At 43.9% G+C, this 26,610-nt stretch overlaps 1 protein-coding gene across 4 annotated transcripts; it reads right to left on the bottom strand.

Annotated features, from left to right (window-relative positions):
- Positions 1–595: 595 nt before the first annotated feature.
- RBL1 (RB transcriptional corepressor like 1) lies at positions 596–25,982 on the bottom strand. Of its 4 annotated transcripts, XM_053993364.1 has the most exons (22): positions 25,851–25,982; positions 25,594–25,727; positions 24,460–24,660; positions 23,056–23,120; positions 22,836–22,964; positions 22,570–22,730; positions 21,767–21,816; positions 19,926–20,109; positions 18,172–18,338; positions 16,174–16,286; positions 15,520–15,623; positions 13,593–13,730; positions 11,867–12,031; positions 11,559–11,694; positions 9,340–9,606; positions 7,090–7,268; positions 4,492–4,668; positions 3,046–3,117; positions 2,768–2,852; positions 2,253–2,419; positions 1,666–1,830; positions 596–1,420 (listed from the first exon to the last, which is right to left on the bottom strand). In XM_053993364.1, exons 1-22 carry the CDS (start codon positions 25,980–25,982, stop codon positions 1,250–1,252), a joined length of 3,162 nt encoding a protein of 1,053 aa, XP_053849339.1. In that variant the 3' UTR covers positions 596–1,249. The 4 variants fall into 4 exon arrangements, with proteins under 4 accessions (XP_053849339.1, XP_053849340.1, XP_053849341.1 ...); XM_053993365.1 differs by lacking the exon at positions 25,851–25,982 and having other exon boundaries at positions 7,090–7,214; positions 25,594–25,723; XM_053993366.1 differs by lacking the exons at positions 11,867–12,031; positions 25,851–25,982 and having other exon boundaries at positions 25,594–25,723.
- Between the last annotated feature and the right edge of the window lie 628 nt (positions 25,983–26,610).

Genomic DNA, 26,610 nt, shown 5'->3' on the forward strand with positions numbered 1-26,610 from the left:
CAGTGTTCTCCCCTAGAACTGTGGATCTCACAGCAAATACTAATCCACTCAGCCAATGAAGGGAACAGAGCCCCTCAAGTAAGTCCTATGTAATCGTTCTTTTTTTTTTTTTTCAGTTCAGTTACATAGAAACTGAAAATTACAGTGCTGAGAAGTTTCTCTATGGCTCTAACCTTAAATACAATTATAAAATAAGATCAAACTACTAATTTACAGTAATGGGTAAACCCTGACTTTTCTCCATTTTGGTAAAATAGGCCCTAGCAAATCCTCAGCATTAAAAACTCAGTCACACGAATTGGATGCTGCAATTTATATTTTTCCAGTGAACCCAAGCCTTCTATAAAACCTCACACATACACATCTCCTTATGTGATGGGCTTACATTCAGTGTAGATACTACACAAGAGGCTAAAGGTCTTCAGGAAAAAACAAGAGATTCAATTTATTAAATTAATTTGTGCATTTGAACAGCTCTCAGATGACCAAACCCTAGCTGTTGATTTGAGCTGTGACTGTATTTCCTTATGGGTGAGCTGCCATGTGTATGAGCAGCATCTAGGGCAGGCTGCTCTGTGGCTTCCAATGTGCTCAAGAGAAAGGGAATTCAGGCTCACAGAACTGTATCTCAGTGCTTTACCAGAGTCCAACTTAAGTCACCACTATTTGTATTTTTAGATTATTGCCTTTGTTACTGCAAAAGCTGTCAGATACGTGTCACAACATACACTTTTTAACAGAAGTTCTGACAGTTCAAAACTACTCAGCTCTTCCTGAGGCTAAATAATTAATTTATTCTCCTTCCAGTTACTCCACAGTAAAATAATGCAAAAAATTCCATATTCTTTTCAATTAAGGCACTTTGCAAGTTTCTTCTCCAAATACCAAAAGCTTGAGGTAACGTCACTGATTTCACTAATTTCTTTATCACTCTTATTCTAATAATAAAACCAGTATTACAAGCTGAGTTACACTCAGAACTCATGATGCTCCAAATGAGGCTTGAGAACATCCAATACAGCTTTCACAGAACACTCTTTTGCTAAAACAGCTCAGAGTAAGTTATAGCACAGTGTGGTCTTTGGGCATGAAGATCACTGGCATTTCCTACATAACTCTTACTTTTTGTGTCCTATGGAAGTCAGGTGAAAGTTCAGTGTTGAAGGAACTTGACAGTTGTCTATATACAAAACCAAGAAATAAATATCCAGCTCCGTAACTTAGAGATCCCACAGAAAGCAGAAGTTTTTTAGTGATTTGCTCTTTCACTGACAACATCCTGCAGACGTTTTAGTAGAACATCATCATTTTCCTGGCAGAGTCGCTTTGTGGGGGATTCAGTGTCACTGTCAATTGTTATTGCTCGCTTCTTACTCCTGTGTTCACCTTGTTTTATCATATTGTTGATGTCCTTCAAACTCTGCGATCAAGACAAAAATAATGAGTTACTCTGACTCCATTTCATACTTGCTCTATGTCTGAAACATCAGAGAACAAGAGATTATCCTGCAGCTCTGAGAGATGGAGTCTACATACAGAGTTCTACCTTTCAGTGCAAAGTGAGAGACTATTCATTATAACACATCAGAGCTGCACTAGACCACATCCTAATTAGATGACAATTAACCCTTTCTCAACCACTTTCAGCCCTGTTTTTGTCTCTACCTTGGAAGGGCTGCCATTGAACTTGTAGAGCAGAGCAGTTCGAGGTGTGAGGCAGACGCCGTTCTTGTGAGGCGACACGTACACGGAGTGCTGCTGGGAGATGCGCCGGGGAGACACCGGCTGCTGCCGGATGCTGGGGAACGGCGACAGCGGAGGCGCCTCCATCTGCAAGAGAGGACATGTCTGCACAGCAGCTCAATCGGAACATCCTGAGAGCAGGAACTTCACACAAGAGAAGATTAATACACTTCCAGGTCTTCTTTAGAATATTTTAACTTGTGGCAGTGAAACAACAGATCAAGTAACGACCAAGCAACAGAATTAATCTTCCAGATGCCTTGCAGAGACAGTCCACAGGCATTTGAGCAAATAGGTATTGCATTGATGTAAAGAATTTGGAACTGGGTTTGAAAACTGAGCAGCATCTACATTTGTCCTCTTGAAAGGCTGTTAAAGCAAGTGCTCACACCATTACCTCCAATTATCTGACTTGACCCACACCAGGTGACAAGACAAAGTTATTGACATACATTTAACTGCCAGGAAAAATGATTCTGTGAGTATTAATCCCAAAATACTTTACTTACCACATGATCCTGGTTTGTGATATCGTACTTCAGTGCAAATGACTTTACTCTTCCTACGTAGACTGCGTTGTAAAATTTAATAAGATCTCCTCTCTCCTCAGTTTCTGACTCACTTGAGTCCTCTGCTGTGGATCGTCCCAAGGAACTGCCAGCTTTCACAGATGAGTCTGACAATAAGAGAGCTTCAGATTTCAAAACTACAGCATTGGCAAACCAGACACTTCAGAGTTGAACTTATGATGTCCAGCTGGCAAGAACTTGTCCATAAATTGACCAGTTAAAGACAGGAGTTCAAGAAATGTGCTTGAGCCAGGAGCAGGGTATGCTGCAGGTACTCTTCATTTTTCTTTGTTATCAGTGTTGCCATCCAAGAAGCACTACAGTATCACTGACATACTAAGAAAATAGTTCCACCCAACTGTAAAACTTGCTCCACTTCTTACTACTTGACAGTCCAGTTCTTTAAAAGCCCCAAGTACATTATTGAAAAGAGCAGATTCCTTTGCTGTACTCACCTTCTGTCATCTCCACACCTGGGTTTGCATTTTTGTCCAATGGAACATCATCAGAAGTACTCCTCAACAAGACACTCCTATAAACCTACAAGACACCAGGGAAAAGCATTCTTGTCAAGGAAAGCAAGGAAGTCGGGGAGACTAGATGAAATCCATCTGAACAGGAACAAGTATTACACTGCAGAGGATCTGAGTTATCTGAGTTCTCTTATGAGCACAAAGACTTCAAAAGCTGCTTCTGAGCTTTACAGAAAGTAAAGCCAATGCTATGGACTTACGTGGCTGTTTGCCTGTGGCTGATTTCTGTAACTTTTCATTATGTCTTGAAAAGTTCTTTCCTCTTTGGTTACCTGGAAAAGAAAAGGCTCTTGAAGACCAAGTGCAAGCATGAAGGCTGGGCTGCTTAGGTCCAGTATGTAGCTTTTTGAGGAGTATTAATATGAATACATAATTTTAAAATGTATCTCTAATGATGAGAGCATGAAACAGCAAAGATTTTTCTTGTTCAGGAATTCCTTGTTTCTTAGCTACTAAACCTTTTGGTTGCTTATGATGCTTAGGCATTACTCCTTTCCAGATTTTTCTTCCAGTGACACTTAAAATTAAAGAAAGGAAATATTATTAAGTCCAAAATGTGTTTTCTGAATTTGGAAACTGCATCCCTAACTTTTCTAAACAGAAAGTGGGGAAATCGTGAACAAGACATTAGACAGGTACACATATGCAATTTCACCTTGCTATTTTTATTTCAAAATAGCTAATTTCTTTAAGCGCTTTGTTTTTCAGTCATACATCTGTAATTTTAAGAGCAGACAAGCAACAGTTTTTGTAGTAGGAGCCAGGAGACAATGTATTAATGTCTCTGGCTAAGCTGTCAGGTCTCACACTGCACTGGAGACAGCATTCAAAAGTCTGTATTATAAGTAACCCCAAAACAACGGACAAATTACATGATAAAATACAGAGCACTGACTATTAAATGGCTTTGCTATCAGTATTGACATCAGCTGAGCCTAACCCATGCTGCAGTTAAGAGCACAGGTAGTCACAATTTAAACATCAGTTTCCGTCCACACAGTGCTCCTTTTCATTTGCCCTCAAGAAAAGATAATCCAGCTTCCTGAATTTTGTATCTGAATTAGGCTTGATGGACACTCTAACCATCAGCTCAAGTTTCAGTCAAACCAATAGTCCAGTTTCACAATCCAATTTAACAGCACCTTAAATTAAAGCTGGCAAATGAAGTAAGAAATTAAGTACAACAGGCAACCACCTCAATTCCTCAGACTGAATCATCAAAAGCTAAAAGGATTTTTTGGGACTAGAAACCACCTTACATAAATTTGCTCCTGCAAATTTATGCACCTGCCTAATTCTGTAATTGTAATGGAATTTTTAGTTCAGATTGACAAATTGTCAAGATTACAAATGGGACAGAAAATAAATACAGGGCAATAAGACCACACAGTGCTTCATCTGTGTCAACCACTGCTCACTGTGAACACACTCAGAGAAAAAAAACTCTGTAAAGAATTTCCATCAACAAGCCATTGAGCTAAGATATGCAAAACAAGGAAAAAACCATACTGAGACTTCATCCAATTCTTGGAAGGACCTTCCCCTTCCCTCCAGTAATATGACACGAATTAATCAAACTGTAAATGCTGAACACACCTGATATTTTGAACATAAAATTCCATGAATTTCTTAAAACTACATGTTACCTTTGCCATGATATAAAAAGCACAGAGGAGGAGCTGGTCCAAATGCCTGTCTTTCATAAGATCGGCACAATGAACCAATGTGAATTCAAAACACGTCCATATCTTCCTGCGCAAGTCATTGGAAACATCCAGTTTTAAGCACAGATCACGCAAGCGCACACTTGCCAGATGATACACCTGGAAGGAAAAGACACACAGCAAAGAGTGTAGCCAAACAAGCTTATCCTGGCCTGCAGAAATAAAAAACATCAAAGCAGAGCTATTCTACAAGGGCTACAAAGATGATTAGAGGAAAGGAACACCTCTCCCATAAGAGATCTGGGAGGGTGGGAGTTGTTCAGCCTGGAGAAGAAAAGGCTCCAGAGAGGCCTTAGAGCCTCTTCTGCTGCCTAAGGGGGCTCTAGGAGTGCTGGAGAGGGACTTGGAACAAGGGCCTGGAGTGCCAATGGCTTCCCACTGCCAGAGGGCAGAGTTAGATGGGATACTGGGAGGGAACTCTTCCCTGTGAGTGAGGTGAAGCCCTGGCGCAGGGTGCCCAGAGAAGCTGTTGCTGCCTCATTCCTGGAGTGTTCAAGGCCAGACTGGATAGAGCACGGTCTAGCGGAAAGTGTCCCTGCCCACGGCAGGGGGTGGAATGATTTGATCTTTTAGGTCCTTTCCAACCAAAATCATTCTGGAATTTTCGGATTCAAAGACTAAGCTGTCCACTCTTCAACTGTTGAATCTCTAACACTTGCAGAAAATCCACCTTAAATAGCTTCTACACCATATCCCTCACTAACTAATTAGGCACTTTCTTTATGCTGGAAAGCAGGAAGGGGTAGTGTCATTTTCACTTGCTCTACTGAACAGGACCGAGAAAGGGAACTAGGGGAAAATGATCATTGTAAGTACAATGATCACTGTAAATGGAAGGTCAAAATTTGAAGACAGATATAAGTCAAGGTTTTAGCTCTTCTTCATAACTAAGAGGAATTATGTTGCCTATGACATGGTTAGTCAAAGACACAGCTACATTTGAAGCTCTCCCCAGCTGAGAGTAAAACTCCCAAAATGCAATGTTCTTGACTGCCAGGTGGCTGATCAATTCTTACTCCTTTCTCAGAGAAACCTCCTGTCATGGGCAAAATCAAAGAACCAAAAGTTCAGACAAACAACGTGGCTTACAAGTGTTTCCAGAAATTATTTTTTGTATTAAAATGTACCTTAAAGATTGTTCATGGTAGAACTTATTACATTCTACGGTATCTATACAGATACCCTCAAAGGGGAAAACCTCTGAAAATAACTTACCTAGTAAGAAAATAACAGCAAAGAAAAATCTTCCAATATTTTGGAGAGAGACTAATTTAGGGATATATTCTTTGTAGTCATTTAGACCACGTTACCCTGCTTCCTCCAAAGATCCTTCACAAAATTCACACTGAAAATGAAAGCAACTGTAAGAAAGTCATCTGAAGTTTCTCTGAAGGACACCAAGTTCTTAACTTAATCTTGCATTATTTCAAACTCTTTCTAGAAACCTTAAGCTACTGTGTTATTCATCATGTTATTCATCACTGCTTTCTGAGCCCCCAGCCCAGCAAGATCAGCATTGCTGGGAGGACTTAAAAGTGGCAAAGGAGTATCTCCAGATGCTGGATCCACAGCAGCGCAGCTTTGAATGAGCGAGACACAGGAAAATCATCTCATGTCAGATCTGTCTAACCCTTGCTAATGTGGGGGCAATCAAAGTAGCCAAGAGAAGTAAAATCTGAAGTAAAGTATTCCTTTAATATTTATTTATAGACGCTCCTAATTAAAAAGAAATCTCATGGGTGGAAAGGAGAAAACTGGACTCTCTGCAACACTCAACATCTTTTCCCTTCTTCTTCAAGGTATATAAGGACTGCATGTGCCAAGCTTAAGGCAAACGAAGACTGAAGGTAATGGGAGCTGCATAGGCAGGCAGGCTCCAGCATGCTCACAAGAACAAGTACAGCACCTGTTATGTGTATATGGGATAATTTGCGAGTATAAAATGTTATATATATCTTAGATATATTATGCTGGTAAGAGACATTCTTATAAAAGATTTTTAAGCACACAAGTCAGTGTTGGGGACTGCATCACAGTGTCGAAACCACCTGGACAGGAGGAAGGAGAACCTCATTTGCAAATGACTGAATGGGTCATTCCTCAAGGTGATCCAGGAACGCCAGGACAATGAATAAGTGATAAATACCGGATTCCGGGAACTCAGTCATGGACATACATCACTCCCCGGACATGGTTTTGTTCAGTTTGTCAGTTCATTGCAGAGAAAGAACTCCACATGAATATGTGAAGTACTGAGAGGAAGAAAAGGGACTCTGCCTCGGGCAGAATAAACTGTATAAAAACCGCTCTGACTGGACGGGTCGGTGTGAACATAGGGGACCCTGTGCTGTAGAGGACCTGTGCCTCACCCAGCGCTCGGCACTGACCCTTTCTGATTGGATTGTGGTTATCTTGGACCAAATTTCAGTTGTGTAATAAAAATCTATTTTTTATTAAATATTAAATTTGGCTCGATCAATTTTTACTCATAACACACCCCTTCTGAGTAAGGACACTCACCTTCCTGTAGAACAGTGCCAAGGAGCCTGTTCTCTTTGGTTTGCTGGCCACTGGCAGCTGCACTTCTTGTGCTTGATTCCCAGGAGGGTGGCAGGAAGCCTGAGCATCCACTTTACATGGCTGGCCTAAATTAATCGAAACGGGGATCAAGGTGATTCCACCCATGTCATTTGCAATACCTGGAGAGGATACACATACTCAGAAATAAACTGTTTGCTCTCCTTATGCTGCAGAGTCAAACAGCAAATCAAACTCATTTATGAACATTTGATACTGAAGACATCTCATCCTCTGTACTACAGTCTAAAAAGACTGACTCTCTGAGTCTTCAGAAATAGTAAAAATTACATTTCTGGTAAGTTTTAAAAGGAGAATCTGAATGTGAATGATCTTTTCTAAAGGTTATCTTAAAGTACAAAGTTTACAAGCAATCACAATTTCTATACTTGGTTTTCTAATCTATTGGGGGAAGGTGGGTATTCTTTTTTTTATTCTTATTCTGCAAAACTGGCAGCACATCCTATACAGTCCTCATTATTTTCCTCAGTAATCAAATTATCTTGCTGAAAATCTCCTTAAACATGAGTAGTGTAGAATTTTTATTTTAATCTTTAACTATAGACCCAATTTTTAAATTAAGAAATGGCTATAAACTCATTGCTCACATATAATTTTCAGATATATTCAAGTATCACCTAACTTCCACAAAACAGAAGTCTCACAGTATTTTGCTAATGTTAGCACGTAACTCTTATCGAGAAGTTCCAGAGCCTTTTGAGATTTTAACAGACCAAATTAAGACAAATTGCAGTAAATCATGAATGGAGCTGAAAACCAAAATACTGCTTAATGTGTGAGGTATATCTGGAAGGAGCACAAACATGATCCTTTCTCCAAGAGGAGAAATCCTCAGTGTGTTTGCCAGGGATCAGATGTCTCCAAGGATGTGATGTCAATATAAATGTAACCTTTTTTGTTGCTGCTGGAGCTTAGGATTGCTCCTTTTGTTTTCTTTCTCTCAGAGAATTTTCTCCCATACATTTCTAAGAGACAAAAACGACTGGTACTTAAGAGAGACAAAAGAAGTTGCCATGGCTCAGGGTAAGGATGGGGAAGGGTCTTTACCTGGGGTTTTTTCTCTTTGGAAGGGAAATGATACCTCTAAATTTTGGCGGCTCCTCACCCTCTCTCGCTGTTGGGTTGGGAGGAGGATGGTCCAGCTGCTGTTTACTGGGGGGAGCCCAGCCCTGTCCTGCTTCTGTGCCAGGAGTGAGCGCTTGCTCATGAGAGCAGCCACTGAACTGGGACCTCACTGGCACCCTGCCTCATTGGAAAGGGCGGCTGCCATCTCTTCGGGTGCCTCGGGGAAAAGACCTGGACCCCGAGCCCCAGCCCCTACCAGAGGACGCATTTCCCTGCTGTGTGAGGCAGCTGCTGCAGAGGAGACCCCTGCCCGCTCCTGCCATCTTCTGCCACTGCTCTGAGTTTTTGCTACACTGTAATCCTGCACCTCTGCCTGCCAGAACCCCCGCAGGGGCCGCAGCTCTGGAGTTTCTGCTACATCTCGTTTATTAGTCCAGGATCTGCTTGCCTCTGCTGTTCCAGCTTGCCGCTTCCGAGGTTCCTGCTGCAGTGCATTTCACCAGCCGGAGGTGCAGCGGGACCGGCTGTCCCTGAGGGTTCCAAAGGAAGCCCCTTCTCCATCCCTTCCGCCAGCCCGCCCGCCCTTGCCGTGTGCAGAGAGGCGGCCGAGCTCGCGCCACAGCGCCCCCTGCAGCCGTGGGGGAATCATCGCCCTGCCCTGCCCTGCCCGGCCGGGAGCCAGCGGCGCCCCCGCTGGCAGTGCCCGGAACTGCGCCGCAGGGGAAGGTGCCTGCGGCCGGGAGAAGGCTGCCGCTGGGTCTGTGCCTCTGGTCGCTGCTGCTGCCGGGCTTGGTGTTTGTTTGCCTTGCTGGACACACACGCTAGGAAGGAACTGCTATTCCTCTTCTCATATCTTTGCCTGAAAGCCCCGTAATTTCAAAGTTATAATAATTCGGAGGGTAGGGGGTCATAGTCTCCATTCCAAGGGAGGTTCCTGCCTTCCTTGGCAGATATCTGTCCTTCAAACCAGGATAGCCCTTGTTGAGAAAGTAACTGTTTTTTCAGAAAGAAAAAGCAACACACTTTCAAGATGCATGGTTGGTTTAAGCATAACTTAAGACTAAAGAAAACATCCTAGAAGAGAAGAAAAACAGCAGAAATTCCTACCATGCAGTGGGATAGTGACCTTCTGTCCTGCTTTTCCTGGTCCTGTAGTGGTTGTCATGGTCAGCACTGTCTGGGCAGGAGATACTGACATGTTTTCAGCACCAATCCTTGATGCTGGAGCAATTGTCAGCTTAGTTCCTTTCGTTAAGATTTTTTCCATATGGATTTCTTTGGGGCTGTCATCTCCAAAGAGCCTTCTCTTAGCACTTCCAGCTGTAGGAGAACTGTAGCGCTCGTGAACGGAGATTGGAGACAATGGCTGCATGTCTGGCATGTCAAGGAAGAAAAAATAAACCCAACAGAATCTTAACAACAGCAGCTTAATGGAAATACTTCTGCAGAGAATGGGAAAGGATACCTTCCAACTATACCAGCAGAGATCACTTATAGCTCAGGCCTACTCTCAGAGTTCACTGTTCAGAGGTGATAAGAACAAGATACGTAGTCTGACTGACTCCTTTTGCAGTCACCCCAGACAGCACAGTTCTGCCATCAGGTATCACATGGAAGCTGAGCTGCCACTCAGATCCACAGATACTGAGGAACACACAGGATCACAGGTACTTACTCCAGTCAGCCTAGCAACCAGGAATATTTGCAAGTGTTACTCCTGTGAACACATTCCTCTACAGGAACCCTGACCACACTCCTTGGACATGCTGTCTTCCCTATGTTCTGGCTTTCAAACTCTCTCTAAACTGCTCCTAGTCAGGTGACTCCGCCGTCACGTAGCCCCAGTTCCTCTCAGGCTATTCTGTTGCTTTCAAACATTTACTCCAGTAATAAGCCTGAAGTACACAGCACTAATGTACCAGGCTTCTGTTCACAGGGTTTTTGCATTTCTGCTGCAGTCTGTGACAATAACAGTGACAAGAATTTCCTATTTCCCATGAATCAAATTATTTGGATAACTGGGCAGGTAAGATTGATTGGAGACTGCAGGGATTGAGAGACACGGACCATGCTATGCAAGCAAAGCCCATTTATTACACTAGTCACCAGTATTTATAGTTCTCTAAGTTCTGTACAAAATTTTACACTCAGACCCCTTTGCCCCTGTTCCTGTAGCAACACAGTCTTTTCACTTATCAGGTCCCTGTTACATTCCTTTGTGCCAGCAATGTCCTTGTTACATCTTCTCTCCACAGAGCTGTCAGAGTGACCAGACACAATGTCTTCGCTTTTGATTTTGCCTTGAGTTTATCTCTCCCACGGCTTCCCCTGTACCAGGGCCAAGAGGTCGGCGGCGCTATCCAGCTCAGCTTCTGTAACTGTCTGATCTTCCACAGGAGACCTTACTTCTAACTCTGCGAAGATGGTTCTCTTGGTACCAAAGACAAATACACATTTCCCATCCCCATCATCCTCCCAAATGAATTTAGGAGAAGCCTCTAGTACCAGATTCTCAAATACAAAGCTGTGTCTCACACAGCCTTCCCCATATGTAAGACACCATCTCCAATCTGGTTCCTCTTCCATCAGTGAACCCTACCACAGAAACTGCTTGTCCATCTCCTTCCTAAGGAGTATTTTAAAAAACACCAAGCAGCCTTGTTTGTTGCCAGATAAACACCGAAGGAGACAACATTACACAACCCACCAGTCCTTGGAGCACGTGCAAGAACACATGGACCAGTGTCGGATACAACAAAAGCAGCAATTCCTAACTAGAGAAGCATGCAAAGGAAACAGCAGTGCTGGCACTGCTTCTGCACCCTCACTGTCAGGAGACAGTTCTGTGTGAGATCCAGCAATCTGCACAGAGCAGCTTCAGAGGACAAAACACTGAAGGCAAAGCATTGTCCTCCACCCCTGCACAAAAACAGTTCTGTAGGAAGCGGGAGTAAGTGTAGCACTGTCACTATATCTAAAAAAAGTGTCACCTAAACTCCAGTCAAACTCACTGACCATAAACTAACAGAAAGCAAAAAAAAAAAAAAAACCTGGAAAAATTCGAACATCAACGGACAGTAAGTGATTAGATGACAGCTCACCTCAGAGTAAGGTCACCCTGGCATCAAGTCAGTCCAGAATGGAAGCACTGTCTGCTGCCAATGAGTCACAGCACTGCTTTGATGGGGTGCATCTAGACCTTCTCTTGATCAAATAAACTTCACAATTCTGAACTCTCAATTCAGGTTCAAGGTTGCTTTTTGCAATGACAAAGTGTAACCCCCTCCCCAAATTCACACAAATTATATAAGAAGCCTTGAACTTACCTCGTCTTAAACTCCCACCAAGATCTGTCCGAACCTCTTTCACTCGAGGATGAATTATGGGAGATAATGGCACCATGGGCAAGTGCCCAAACCCACTTCCTCCACTGCTGGCCTCAAAATTACTGGGAAATATTACCTGAGAAATAAGAAATGTCAGTATAAGATAACAAATTAATTTCCCTTCTTTGTGACAATCGATTAATAGATGATTTTCTGCAGTAATAATCTCATTTGAACAGTTTTCTGTATAAAACAACAAGTGAGAAAAAGAACATGAATTTCCTAGTAACAGGAATGAGATCACATACTTCTTCACAGGTTGGGACTTTGTTTTCTGAGGCCTCGAGTGCATTCCAGAGTGCTGAGTTCCGAGTCCAGGCCAGACTCTCCAGAATCTGTTCCTCAATGCTATTGAGGTGCTTCACCATGTCTCTGGAAAGTCCTTCCTCAGACCGAATCAGCACTTCAATAACCTGATGACAATGACACACACACACACAGAGCAATGTCACATTGCTCATGTTTAACACCGTCTAACTGCTATTTATTTCAGGCTCCTGTTCAAAATGTCAACACAGAGTGCTCCAGTCTCCTCACATCTTCATCTTCCCCAACCTTCTTCTAATCCCTTTTTGTTTAACCCCCTTTCCCAAAGCAACCTTGGGGCTGGAAGAGGACAGCAGATATGCCATCAGTGCAGAACAATCCACCTCAGGGGTTTTTAGGGTCCTCTCTCACCCCTGCTAACTGTGCACAAGTGGAAACACTGGGCACACACAGCACTGACCTGGGAGATGTGATCAGGTACAGCTGCTCAGCAGGGGATGACAGCCCCAGCATTTCTGCTCTTGCAAATAAGAAGCCCATAACATGAGGAGCTGAAAAACACTGCTTTAAAGTTTCATTTAAGAAGCACTCAGAACCCTTAACATGGACAAATGAGGGCTGAACAGAGCTGACTGCAGTATCATATTCCAGCACAAGATCCACCCTGTGTTATTCCTGTCAGAGGAGCATTCAGCCTATTTTGCTAAAGCTCCAGAGATGGAAATGCCATAAAAGTTCCCTGGAAGACCTATTGATATGTTTGGTTATTCCTGCTACAGAAGCTACACCCAGAGAACAAAGTTACAAACGTCACAAGTCTCTCTTGTGTGAGACCTTTGCAATGGCAATTTTTGTCCAAACAAGAGTGCTGCAAGAATATACACTGAATAGATGAGAAAATTCAAATCAAACATAAATCTGTTCCATAAATGGATGTACACCAGTTTTGATGGAGGCTACCAACAGCCACAGCAATATTGACAGATTTGTTACAGCTCCAATACTGCCCTACAGCTGAGGAGTAAAGGAAAAAGGAAGGACAGATAATGAACCAGCTTTCTCAAAGGCTTCAATTTTTTGGTTGCTGTCATCTAAACAGAACTACTTGATTTATTCAGAACTAATCCCAATAAACTGCTAGGTATCCAGCAAAAACTGGAGGCATATGGATAGGTGATAAAAGGATTGAAGTAGATGAAGATCAAGTTACACTGGAAGTGGGAAAAATGTGGTTAAATGAAGAGCAAAACCAGAGAAAACCCTGGAAAAGATATTCTATGTTTTGTTACGTAAAGAAAAAGCCCCCAGACTTAGCAAAGCAAGCCTGTGAAAAGTAGTAGCAGCCAAAGGCAATATTTCAGATCTGTAGCTGCTATTTTAGAACTACATTGTAGTCAATAAATATAAATAATCAACAAAATATATGCTTGAAGGCTTTAGTCCAATAAAAGTTCATCTGCAGTATGTTACAGATCAGTACAATTTTTTTTACTTTATATTTCAGCTTCAGCTTCAGCTCTGGCATTACACCTTCCAAGTAATACACTTCAGGACAGTCAGAATTTAGAACAGGCCCTAATGCACAGTTAACATCAGTCCTTGTCTTACCTGACTCCCTAGGGAGGAAGAGCATCATCCTCTATGACTCTCAATCCAGTAACATGCCATTTTTAATACAGATCCTGTCCTAAGCCAGTGTTTATTTACCTTGTAGAAATAGAATGGCCTGAGGTCAAGAACTTCAATGATCCAGGGGAAGGTGCGAGGGGAGCTGTAAGCGAAGAGCACAATCTCCAAGCAGCATGCGAGGAGGGAGCGGTGAAAGAGATCCTGTTCCAGGAGAGCCTGCAGAGAGCACACAAAATGGCACTGGCCTCAGATTTGAGAAATAAAAGTTGGAATTTTGTGGCACTAACACTACACAGCTTATTGTTGGAAAGAAGCTGGCTTCTTCTCCCATCCACAACCTCCTTTTTACAGGGAAGTTGGGGAGAACAGAAGTAGAGTAACAACACCAAAACTATCACATTTTGCATGCTATGGACAAATAAACTGGCCTCCTTGCTGTGCAACATAAAGCAGAGCAAATGCAGCGCTGTCTAACATGAAGTATTAGTACTGTTTATTGGGTAAAGATAATAAAAGTTATCTGTTGTCGTGGTTTGACATGGAAGTGAATTTTTTCAGGAAGTTGGGTCAAACCAATCAGTGGTCAGGTTTGGATATTGGCACCTGGAGTGACCACTGAAGGCATGGACACACCTCTGAGAACACAGGGGCTTAGAAGCAAGAACTCCCAGGGGAACTCTCTCTGGTTCTGGTCAGAGTGCAGTGCAGGCTCACCCCTGCCCAGCCACAGGCTGGGTGTGGGAGGGGAAGCCATGTGGCCTGGACAAGGTAGGCTGAGGGGGCTGAAGGACTGGAACCGAGCCAGCTCCTGCGGACGGAAGGGTGGAGAGAAGCAGAGATGCCTTTGTCCCCCCCCGCCCCCGCAGAGGGAAAGAGACAGAGAGTGTGATGGTATCTGAAATTTGCTGGCAGAGGAGAAGAAGGAGGTGGGAGATGCCCAGCGTGGGAGTTGGGAGTTCTGGGCAGAGATTTCAGCCGTCCAAGGAGTCTGAACTTTTAACCCTATCCTGGGAAATGAAGGCTTTGTAAAATATTATTCCTCCTCGATTTATAGTGGAAGAGAGACAGTCTGGGACCTGAGATGTTAGAAGAAGAAGAAAGAAAAACTACCAGCACAGGAATGGAGAGAACAGAGAAAAGCTGAGGAGGGAATGGTGATGCCCTCTGTCTTCAGGAAGAAGAAGATTAGAAGATCTCTGTTCTTGGACCCTCGGCCCCAGTGGGAAAATCGGGGGGACTGTGGTCCCAAGATGAGAAGCTGAACTGTTGTCTCTTTTGGTCCGTGGCAAAGCATCCTTAAAGAAGCCCTATGGGCAGTCTGTCCATGCACGGTGGTGAGAGCACTGTGACATGGAAAGGAGAGTGTCACACTGGCAGATTTTCTCTGGGCGGTGCCATGTGTGACATGGAAACACAGGAGGTGGCAACTGTGTTTCCTGGGAGGTCTATGGTACAGAAGAGACGCCTCTCTCTCGATGGACTGAGTATTGATTATCTGAAGGGTGGCAACTTGATCACGAATCCGGGGTGATGTCTCACTGTGGTAATTTTGGAAACTGGGTGGGAGGAGGAGTGTTTTAGAGGATCTTCATCCTGGATTTAGCGTGCGTGTCTTTTATATTAGTAGTAGTTTAATAAAGTTTTTTTCTTTTGTTATTAAGCTTGGGCCTGCTCTGCTCTGCTCCTGATAACATCTCACAGTATTTATGTTGGGAAGGTGTATTTTCATGGGGGCGCTAGCATTGCGTTGCGCCAAACCATGACATCCGTCCATAAAGCTCTAATTCTAGAAGGCAACACAAATTCAAATGTTTACTTATGATAGTTATACTGGTTTAAATAGTAGAAGAAAAATACATTTTGGCAGCTCCCACATATTTCCCCTTTTTAGTATTAACAACATACACAGAGTGCTTTACAGTGCTTTGTTCTGGAACTGCCTGAAGATAAACTCCAAGAAACAGTTACAAAAAGTGTTCTAATCTTTCACTGGTTCTTTACTTACAGTCAAATCCTTCCCATGCAGTCTCCGTGTTTCTTGCACCATTATAGTCTCCAAGATCTTATAGTACAAGATCTCTGCCAGTTTTAATCTGTTTACAGCAAAATCTGAAATTTAAAATCAACAGAGATTAAGTCCAATGCCACTGGCACAAACAGGGTTAAGTAAACTCAGGTAAACTGAGCAGCACCTGTTCTCATCCAAAACAATAGCTCATGTGAATACATACATACTTTGCAAACAAAAAAAAAAAAAGTTCAGAAATCCACTAGTCCCAGGTACAGTATGAAATTCCGTAAGTATTTGAAAGGATTATTTATTGTAATATTTCTTGTGATGCAATTTTGCAATAATAATTTTCCTATTTGCTTTCAGTTTCATTTAGATTATAAAGCTAAAAAGAATGCAAGTTTCCACTTATTAAGAGTTGCTTTTCCATGATTTCTTGGTTATCCCAGTTTGAACTGCACCCTTGGGTTTACTCTGCCATAAACTTTTATTCTTTACAGTGTACTGCTTGACAGCAGCAGTTTTCTGCTTGGGTGTATCCTGGGATAAAACAAACTCCACTATATTAAATAAAGAAAACAGTATAGGTACGCATTCTGTTTGCCCTGGTTTAGTATTTTGAAACACCCCATGCCTTTCACTCCATACCTATGTGAGATCCTGGCTGCTCATCTGTTGACTGAGTGTAGCTGCAACAGAAGGTCTCACCAATTTCCTTCACTCTGCTCATGATGCTTTCCAAGGGGCTGCGGGCACAAGACCTGAAGCCAAAAGCAAAGAAAGCCTTGTTTGTATAAATTAATATCCAGTTTAAAAAATAAACATCAAGAAACAACAATAACCATAAAACCAAAATAAAAAGATAAGGCAATTACACCAAGCATTCCTCATCAGCAAGAACCTGTATTACACAGACAGAGGAAAACATAAAACATACACAAGGATCAGGTCCTCTCTTCCTAACAGGGCCAGGGCTGATATGCAGATCTTGGAACGAACGCAGGAGAAAGCAAAAACCACAGCAGCACAGTGAGGAGAAAGATGAACCTGCCAGGAGTAAGGATACTACAACAAGCAACCAACCAAAGGCACCCACAACACCACACAGGCCAGGCTCAGTTTGAGGCAGCACAGAAAAGCTTAGAGGGAAGAGGCAGCAGCATCTTCCCATTTCCTACCAAGACTGGGAGAACTGATGAACTCCACATTGTCACTGCCATAAAAAAGGGCCATAGTATCTCTGACTGGAGATGCTCTTTCTGAATGCTTCTGAATTTTCCAGCAACTCTGTTTTAGAGGACAGTGGCCTGTGGCTGGTGTCAAATTAAGACACTAAATTACTCTGAAAAGCCAGAACTAAAATCAGCTAAGGTTTCTCTTTGAACAAAGTCTTCTAATTAACTTCAAAGCTTTTCCATGGAATTTTAATTTGAAAAAGAAAATACTGAAAAGCATAGAATATTACGCAGTCCCAACTATAGTTTCTCCATTTCTTCCAGGGACACAGTATATATACCTGAGTGCTTGCTGAACTCACATCCAGGATGAGCAAAGTACTCATCACAGCTCTTGCCAAAGGCTTACGCAATTCTTGTTCCCATTTTAATATTTACCTCTCTCTTGAGAGTCTGGTTTATTATTTGGAACAAACACATGTTTTATCAGAGATTACAGACCCATTAATGTCTAAATTGTACAGTATAAATAGTATCAGTCCTTATATAAAAACAATTAAAGAAACATTCAAAACAAATACGTCCCACGGAGCACAGTTGCAAACTTTTAGGAACTAGTGCTAGCAAAACTTTCAAATATACATAACTCCAAAGGTGAGAACAGTAAGTAATATTTTTTACCTGTTTATGATGGTTACTTTAAAAGAAACATTGCTTCTGGACTCCAAATATTAAGTGCTAATACTAAATGTCTATTCTGATTTGAAAAATACATCTGGAGACACCGTAACACAGCAGGACCTCAACTTGGAAAGATATTAGGCAAACACCAAGCATCTTTACAGGTATTTACTATTCAATTACTGCTTTTTATGAGCTATGCTCAGGGAGGAAGGCAGTAATCTGATGTGTGCTCAGGGAACAACTACCAGAAAATCCCGAGTGGGTGCTGCTGCTATTCCAGGTCAGCACTGACAGTGACCAGGGTCACTGCGAGGCACATCCTTGTGCCGTGGGGTAAGACCAACATACCCTACAGTAGTGTGAAGGAAAAATGGGCAGCCTGTAGGCTGCTCCTAGTTTTATCTTCCCAGCTGAGGGTGAAGACTGCAGCTTGTTCACCTGAACAAGCCCTTCTCCAAAACCTCTGCCAACATGGTTACCACACCTTTTAATTGATAAGTACTTGTTTAAAATGTAAACAAACAAAAAATGCATTTGGCTTTCAATCAGACAGACAAATCAGCATCAGCAAAAGCTGAAGCTCCATTAACACAACGGTGGTGACAAACGTCAGATGGGGGTGTGTGTGTTCAGCCATCCTTCTCCAGATAAAATCATCAAGCAAACAGAAGATCCTTCAACAAGAAATAATACAGAGACACAGACCAAAATATTCTGCCCCAAAGAAAAAAAAAGCCAAAAGATGAGTTTCTGTGTCAATGAAAGCAGCTGAAGTGGACATACTCACTCAAAAATAGCTGTAAGTTGTTCACTCGGTGCATTTTTCAACCCAGCCACCATGCTCTGCAAACGGCTCACGCTCTGTGTGGCCGAAGCCACAGGAGTGATGGCAGTTTCCTTTTCTCGCAGGTATCTTCTGCCAGTCAGTGGAGTTGAAGGTGCAAATGACCTTTTCTGTCAGACAGAGAAAAATAATAAATAGAAACCAGCCAACAAAACTGTCTCAATTACCTTCCAAATGAGCATCTCCTGCAAAATTCCTTCAAAGATTAAAATTACACCACTAGTACAACTACGTGAAGGCTTCACTTGTGAGCTCAGAAGTGACTAAAAATGAGCCCAAGTTTTCCCAGGACTCCATAAATATAAAATATAACAAATCTTCAAGCAGCAAAAAATTAACTCAAAGGGATTTTATAACTAAAACACAGTAAAACAAGACCTAAAATCTTAAAAGCTGTAAATTTTTAGGTTCATTTGAACATTGAAAATACAGGGCATGGAAGAGGAAGCACATGCTCCCATTCTCAGTCCCTGACTGCATTAGCTGGGTGACACAAGGAGTGGGTGGCAGAGCTGCCCAGGAGAGGTTCACAGGACAACATTCCTTGGGAAGCGGGGCTCCCTTCATCCTCCATCCAAAGGATGAAGTGGCACTGAGCAGATGGAGCGGTGTGGACTGCACTTACCTATTTGTATCCTGCTCTCTGGAAGTGACACAATAATGTTTTTGGTTTTAATTTTCTGAACTGACAACATTCTGAAGATACAAGGCAAATAGTGAGAAAAGGTGAAGCCTGCAGTCGTTGTGCATAAACAGTAATATTATTATTACTGTTTTACAGTATATAGTATTAATATTATTATTTACAGTATATAGTATTAATATTATTATTACTGTTTTATTTTTTATTATTATTATTGTATTATTATTATTTTTTACTGTATTACTGTTTTATTAATACTGTATTATTAATACAGAAACTGAAGCCCAGAATTAATAAAACCCTTTCCAAACTCCTATCTTTAATTTGCCTGAATATGGATTACACTTATATTTGGGGGAAAAAGCTAAGACATATGATTCATTTACACTTGTACCAGCATCTTAGAATAAGAATTCTTATTTTTTAATTGAAATGTAAATCAAACAGCATATGGTTCTTTCACACAGCCAATACTATTTTTCCCCCTTATCCAAGATTAAAAGTAATTAAACAACTGTTTTCATGCATGTCAACTTCATTAAATACATTTTACATTTTTAACCAAAGTGAAACATTAGCTCGGTTTATAGGCTACTTTTTGTAACAAAGAGAGACTTTGTTGAGGCTTATGCATGAATCTTCCTACTCTTCTATGGAAAGTAAAGTTGACTTTTCCTTTCCTAAGAAAGGAAACAGTGGGAAAATTAATTCAGTGTCAAGGTTTTGTGGTATGATTATGGGGTATAAATGAAGCTTGATCAAAACTAAGACCTACGTGTCTGGGTATTAATTACTTACTGATTTCTCTTGGACAAAACCAAACTATCATGTGAAAGTGCACTCATTCTCTTTAAGGAATAGTTATTTTAAAAATTACACAGGAAAAAAGATACCATTTTTTCTCCTTATAGCAAGGCAGCACTGAAGCCTGTGTTCACCATCTTCCTCTCAGGAAAAAGAAATTTTAAGTCACCTCAAACGATTCAAAGAGTGTATAAGGATGAGAAAACTTGAAGGAGATCTTCAAGTGAGCTTGCCATGCTAAATGAATCACCTTTTCAAAATGCTGCTGCAGATGACACTCCATGTGAGCTCTTGCTGTTGTTTTCTCTCCTGGCACATCTGCAGGGAATTTTCGAGTGCCAATTTCTTCTTCAGCATCAGCTCCCAGGAAAACTCTCTCATCAAAGTCACCCACGGTCAGAACATACTCTTCATACTCTTTATTCAGTGCTTTGCTGAAAGAGAAGCCCAGGTTTGATACCAAAGGTTTAACTGTTGATGAAACAAAGAAGGCACCCCAGGAGTGCAGGCACAGCCCCAAACCAACACAGGGCCAGAGTTTCATGCTCTGGACAGCAATGCTGCTCCCACCTCCCTGAGCATCCTGCCCCTGGTCTTCCCTGCCTGCCCTTTGACCCAAAACCTCTCCAGGATCACTGCAGGAATCATTCTTCTACCAGCATTTGGATCTCAGTAGGAAGAGGGAAAAACCAACTTTGCTTTCACGCCAGTTGTGAATAAACCAATCTGGAAGTGCTCAGCTGGTCAGAAGTTAAGTCTGTGCACCAGGGAGAACTGCACCCAACTCACTCTGCTGCATTTCTGGCTTTGCCACTCTGTAGCCCATAATTTTCCTAATGGTGCAGAGGAGGGGAAAGTGAGGAGTTACCTGCCTGGGTTTTATTTCTAAAATCACCACTGACTTGTGATACCAAACAAATCCTTAATTTTCTTTTTTCCAGCAAACCCAGCTGGAAAAAAGGAATGTGTAATCCCACCAAGGTTGCAAGGCTTTAAACATATACTTGGGAAGGAGAATGGAACTTCTCGGTGAAAATCAGAAATGGCTTGAACCAATAATCCTGCCTGCATGTGGGTCAGGAATGCAGTTCCAGCATGTATAATAATGGAATATAACAATGTATTCACAACACAACCAACTCTGTGATCCCACAGGAAACCTGACTGTATCACAGGTTCAGCTGTCCTATGTCTTTTAGGAAAATGTAAAGGTCTGTGGAAAGTTGGACCAAAAAAAACCCAGAGATGCTTACAAGAGTGTTTGAGATGTCAGACTACTTGCAAAAGAACAGGGACTACTACATCATTCCATATAACAGTGTTACTGAAGGAATACTAGTAATCTTAAAGCAGAAATACTAGGAGAAAATCAATGTTCAATGATCAAAGAAAGAAGTTTATATCTAAATTGAGGTGTTATCCACATTGTTAAAACAATTGAGTCTGTGCTCAAAATTCCCAAAGCAAATCAACAAGTTAAAAGCTCACAAACAAAAGGCAGAAACAAATTAATAGGTATTTTTGCAAAAGGCAAAATAAATTGACAAGGATTTTTTATAGTTTGCATTTAAAGTAGCTTTCAGAAGTGAATTCATAGTTTCTGAAACAACTATACTTCCGTCCCACAGAAATTGTTCACCTCCTTTTTGTGGTTTTGCAATTGTTGCTTAGTTTCCTTTTGAGTCTATCTGCTGTATCCAGAGATTTATACACTCAATTAGAGATAGAGAAATAAATTTAGAGATTTCCCTACTTGGGAATAATATGTGCATAGAAACACATCTGTAACCTTCAGAGCCAAGGTTTTCGTTTGCATTACATTATTCAAAGGTTACAGTTGCCAGAGAATCAGAGCAAGCACCAAAAAACCTGGTATCAAGAAAAAAAATCTCTGCAGCTTGAACCCCTGACATGGGCCACACCTCTGATCCAGACAGTGTTTCAGCCAGAGAGCAGCTTTGGTGGTCAAATAATCAAAACCCATTAGATATGACAAGACAAAGGAATAGGAAATCCGAGATTTAGTACACAAAGGCCCATGCTTTAGACATGAACCAAGCCCTATCATCAAGAACAAAAGCTGTAACTTACCTATTTTCTGTAAAGTTGCAAAGATCCAACAGACAATCTCCTTTTAAGATCTAAGAATAAAAAGCAGAAGTATCTTAGATAATAAAATCAAAACGGTTTCAAGTGTGAGAGCATGATGGTTTTAGTCAAAAAGAAAATGAGATTTAGGTGCATAACTGGACTCTTTTTTTTTTTTTTTTTTTGGCCTAGACCAAAGGGCTACAGTGCCATTACCAAGACAGAGCACAACGCCCAACTGGATCCAAGCTCCAGACAAATTCACTGCTCAGAGCCAGCCCTGCAATGCGACGTCTGCTCACTGCTGGCTTAGGGACTGACTCGATGAGCAACTACAAAGAAGCTTCCACAGAGCTTGGAAAACATTTCCAGGATCAGAACTAGACAGGACAATTTGTACATGTGCAACCTCAACCTCTCCTTCCAAAGCATTTTGCTCAACTTCAAGAAAAGCAGCAGGATCCACACCCCCATGACACACATCCCATACAATTATTTCACAAGGAGATCACTTTTTTTTTGCCTGAAGAAAACACCATACTTCATGATTCAGTTTCACACTGTCAAGAAAGGAAAGATTCTTCACTGACATAAAAAGCTGAAACAGAGGAGACCTTGCAGCACACAGCATTAGAAGTGTGAGGGAATTCTGCTCCTGCTAAAATACAAAGAAAACCTGAGCCAGCCTGAGTGCCTTTGCTTATTAACAAGTTCCTTTGCTCTCCCCTGTGGAACCTGCATGACTTAAATGATCTTGAGACCACCACGGAGCACCATCAAGTGCTCGTAAAACTCGCAAGATGTACCTTCCTATCAAACAGCTTTGCAATGTATGGTTTGAAGTAGTGCTCCTTTATGCCTTTCGCTTCCACAAGGAGCCCGTCATGCAGCTCGCAGAGCATGGCAATGATGCAGGGAGGATCCTCGGAGGCTTTGATCTCCAGAGCGTGGAATTCCACTGGTAAGCCTGGGAACCAGGAGGAAGGGGGAAGACAACCAACCTTCAACTTCATTTCAAATGAGCCAAGAGAACAAAGCACACTTGATTGTAAATAATCTATCCCCATCATACCTTTAAATGATGGATTTAGCAAATCTCTTCTGTTTGGACACAGAAGGGCATTGGCAAAAATCAGGTCCAAGCAGCACAGAAGTAGATGATACGAATTTACTAAATCATCTCCAATCATACGGAAATTACCTTTAAGAGACAGCACATCACGTCAAGCAACACAACAGAAGTTCACAGCTGGGAATGTATACAAACCATGCAGGCGAAGCAAGCAGCCTACCCTTAGTGTACACAAAGAGAGTCCAGCAGAAGTTGAAGAGATCTTTGACGCTGCACGGCACCCGCCTGTCCACAAGAAAAATGGGGGGAGAAGTTACTCTTCAATTCCAGGAAGCCAAACCTTGTTCTACAGTTCAAATTTCATTCCATTTCCCTGCTTAAAACAACAGCTGGAGCTGCTGTCATAATTCCACACTAAGGCACAGTCTAAGCTACATGTCCTGAGTTCAGTTCTCACTGACTGACAGACAATGCTTGACCTGGCTCCACAGAGTGTCCTGCACACATCCACAACTTCTCAACCCTGTTCCCAAGCCAAAGGCTGCCTCTGGCCTCTGACCCTGCCACACTATTCTGTTGGTGTCGTACCTCCCACAGAACCCTCCTACAGGTGGGGAGGTGACAAAGGATATATATATTCCAGTGATGGTTTTTCCAAAATATTTTACTAAAGCATCAGCCATCCCTTCAGAACAGGCAATTACAGCTTGCACTACAGCTCAGCTGCTGACTCCTGTTTGGAGCAGAACTATCCAAGCCCATGGAGCTGGAAGACCAAGGAAGACATGACACAACCCACAGAGCAGCCAAAGCTGTGGTGGCACCAACCAAAACTGCTCTGAGAAAGGAACACCAACAGAGCACCCAACAGAGCACCTCCCCCTGCACTCTGCCTGTGTATGTGGAGCTACACTGGAGCATTGCACCAGAACAATTATCCCCCCTCACATCCAGAGAACCCACATGAACTGATAAAAACACCTTGCAGATCCACAGCTTGGCTCCCTCATCCCCAAGGTTACAATCTCACTACAAAGCTGTCACAGCCACATATTCTTGCAGGGAGTATGGACAAGCTCCTTTCAGTAAGGCAGACAGTCCATGTGTGTATTGAAGATGACACCACACATTCCCAAATTTATCATAAAAATGAGCACATCAGCTGTAACTTCCTCCCATTTGGTGTTTCCACTCATCTGGCAACCACGCAAACACCCGGCAGCACGGAGGTCACAGGGATGTGACAGCCCTCGAGCAGAGGGATCACGGTGTGACACCAACCCCCTGCCAGCACTGTGCCAAGACAGAACACTGCTGAGCTACTTCAGCCATTTCTGCTAAATGTTTGAAGTGTTGATCTCACTGTAGTACCTTGGAGCTAACCCAGCTCAGGGTACCTCTCCCCACCACACGCCGACACTCTGACTGTGGGACAGCTCCTGTGTTACAGCAGCTGCATGTGAAGCCCAGCTGACCTGAGCTGAACTCACCAGGCTCAGGGGTGGCTCTGCACTGGCTGCATTTCAGAGTCAAAGAGACCCCACCACTTTGGAAATTAATTTTTGTAAACGTGGATTTGGTATAACTCTTTCCAGGGAAAAGTCACATCAAATCTAAAAAATACCTCTGCTTCCTGCTTCGATGAGGTTTGGAACTTTCTTCATAAGGGTTTTGAAATATATCAAAAAATATTGGTTCGAACTTTTTGAAAATCACAGTTGACACTTCAAAATTTCTCTCCAGCCTCTCAACTCGCTCTCGGAATTCCTGGGGCAGGTTTGACATGTCCATCCATTTCTTCATTTTGCTAAAAAACTGAATTAAACTTAAAAGAAAGAAGAAAAGTATGTTTTGAGCTTTAACTAACTTCCATTCTAAAATTTTAAAAAGCCAAAATGCAATATATTTGCTCCTTTAAAGATTGACATAATTACTATGTAGGTTTACAATTTATTTTGATAAGACTCCCAAACTGAATGTTATCAGCTTTTTGCCTTTTATTACTCTGGGGTTTCTCCTTGACCCTCTTTAAGGCACGAGAACATTAACTTGATATGGAGGCTGCCAGCACGGCTGCGTAGAGCAGGGCAGCGGTGAACAGCAAAGTGCAGGCGCAGCTTCTGCGTGTGCTGACGCAGAGGTAGGACAGGCAACAAAACAAGCCAAGAGTCGATGCTTGTCAAAGTTACCTGCACAAAAACCTGTCAGCTGGAGATGTAAATAACTGACAACCCCTCCAACAGCTCAGCGGAGAGCGGGGTCTTTAAATGGAATGAGCAACATTCCGGGCTGCATGGCCCCAGGTCAGAAGCACAGCGACAGGGCAGCTGCTGCCGGGGCCGCGCAGAAGGTTGAGTTCAGTGATCACCAGTGCTGTGTTCCCAGAAAAACCAGCGGCTGCCAGCACTCCATCGGGATTTGGCCTGAATCCTGAGTCAGACACACCTCGTACCGGGATGGCACACGCCGAGATGTTTGTGGTAAAATTAACTACGGAGGGAAACAACTGGTGTGTGTGGAACAGCTGCTGGTCCGACATAGGTGGTTTCCTAAAGGCTTGAAGTTGGAAATTACGCATTTGCATCTAATTTCCATCTGTAATAACAGCGGATTTACTGCTTTAACCTCGCCGCGGCTGGCAGCGCTGGGAGCGAAGGAGCGGCACCTGGACTAGCGGCTCTGGTAGGGCAGGGCAGGGCACTCCCGGCGCTGAGTGCTCGGCCCCAGCAGGGCCCAGCCCGGCAGGCGGGGCGCTCACCTGAGGCGTGCGGAGCGCAGGATGCGGGTCAGGGAGACGCCGTTCCCCTCCATCGGGCTGCTCCCCACGGTGGGCACGCGGCTCCGGCGGCAGGCGACGTACAGCGCGCAGGCCAACCAGTGCAGCGCTTCGCCCTGCGGGCACGGGCGCCGCGGTCACCGGGGCAGCGCCGCGGTCACCGGGGCAGCGTCGCGCCCCGCAGGCTCGGCCGGGGCGGGACCGCGCCCGCCCGCCCGGCCCCACCCGGCCCCGCTCACCTCCAGGCTGTAGGTGCCCCGCAGCACCGTGAAGTCGCGCAGCGCCTCGGCCGCGCTTGCCGCGTCCAGGTTGAGCTCCCGGCAGAGCCGCTCCACGGCGGCGCCGGGATCGGCGGCCCCCGGGCGGGACATGGCGGCGGAGCGCGCGCCAAAACCGCCGGAAGGGCGGGGCTGCTTCCGCCGCGGGGGCGGGGACACGGGCGGGGGTGGCGGTCGCGGCCAGCCGGGGTAACCCGGGGTCACCGTCTGCAGGCGGGCGCTCGGTGCTGGCGGGTGCTCGCGGCCCATTCCCGCGCACGGCTCCGGGAGGCCACGGCAGGAGCGGCTTTTCCTCGGCCCCCGGCGCCCTGGGACACGCGTGGCTGCAGCATCTTCTCGGCGGCCTCCGGGCCCCGCGCACCCCCCCCGCGGGGCCGGGAATCCGCCCCACTCCTGGGCCGCGGCCGCGCTCCCCGTCACTCGTGCGCGGCGCCGCCTCGATCCCGATCGCGGCGGGCGCTCACAGCGTTTCCAGGTTCCAGTTCCGCTGGAACCGGCGCCGATGGACGGAGCGCCCTAGGGAGCGCCACGGGGACACCGCCCGCCCTCGTGGGCAGGGGAGCGGCTCCCGCACCTCTGGAAGGGGCTCGAGTCACGCAGCTGGTTCGGGGATAGGGAACAGGGCTCTGAACCCGCCTGTCACTGGGGGATACCTGAAGCACCTCCCTTCTGCTGGGAGGGCGCGGGACGGAGAACACGCGGAGCACGCCCGGAGCGGCTG

Source organism: Vidua macroura, chromosome 17 (genome assembly GCF_024509145.1).
Source record: "Vidua macroura isolate BioBank_ID:100142 chromosome 17, ASM2450914v1, whole genome shotgun sequence".
In the NCBI taxonomy this organism is placed as follows: Eukaryota; Metazoa; Chordata; class Aves; order Passeriformes; family Viduidae; genus Vidua; species Vidua macroura.

Coding starts and splice junctions, on each gene's coding strand:
- RBL1 (XM_053993364.1), bottom strand. CDS start 25,982: ATGTCCCGCCCGGGGGCCGCCGATCCCGGCGCCGCCGTGGAGCGGCTC. Junction 18,339..19,925: donor TGCAGCAGCATTTTGAAAAG/GTGATTCATTTA, acceptor TCTGTCTGACAG/AAAAGGTCATTTGCACCTTC. Junction 4,669..7,089: donor TGGCACTGTTCTACAGGAAG/GTGAGTGTCCTT, acceptor TTTTCCTTCCAG/GTGTATCATCTGGCAAGTGT.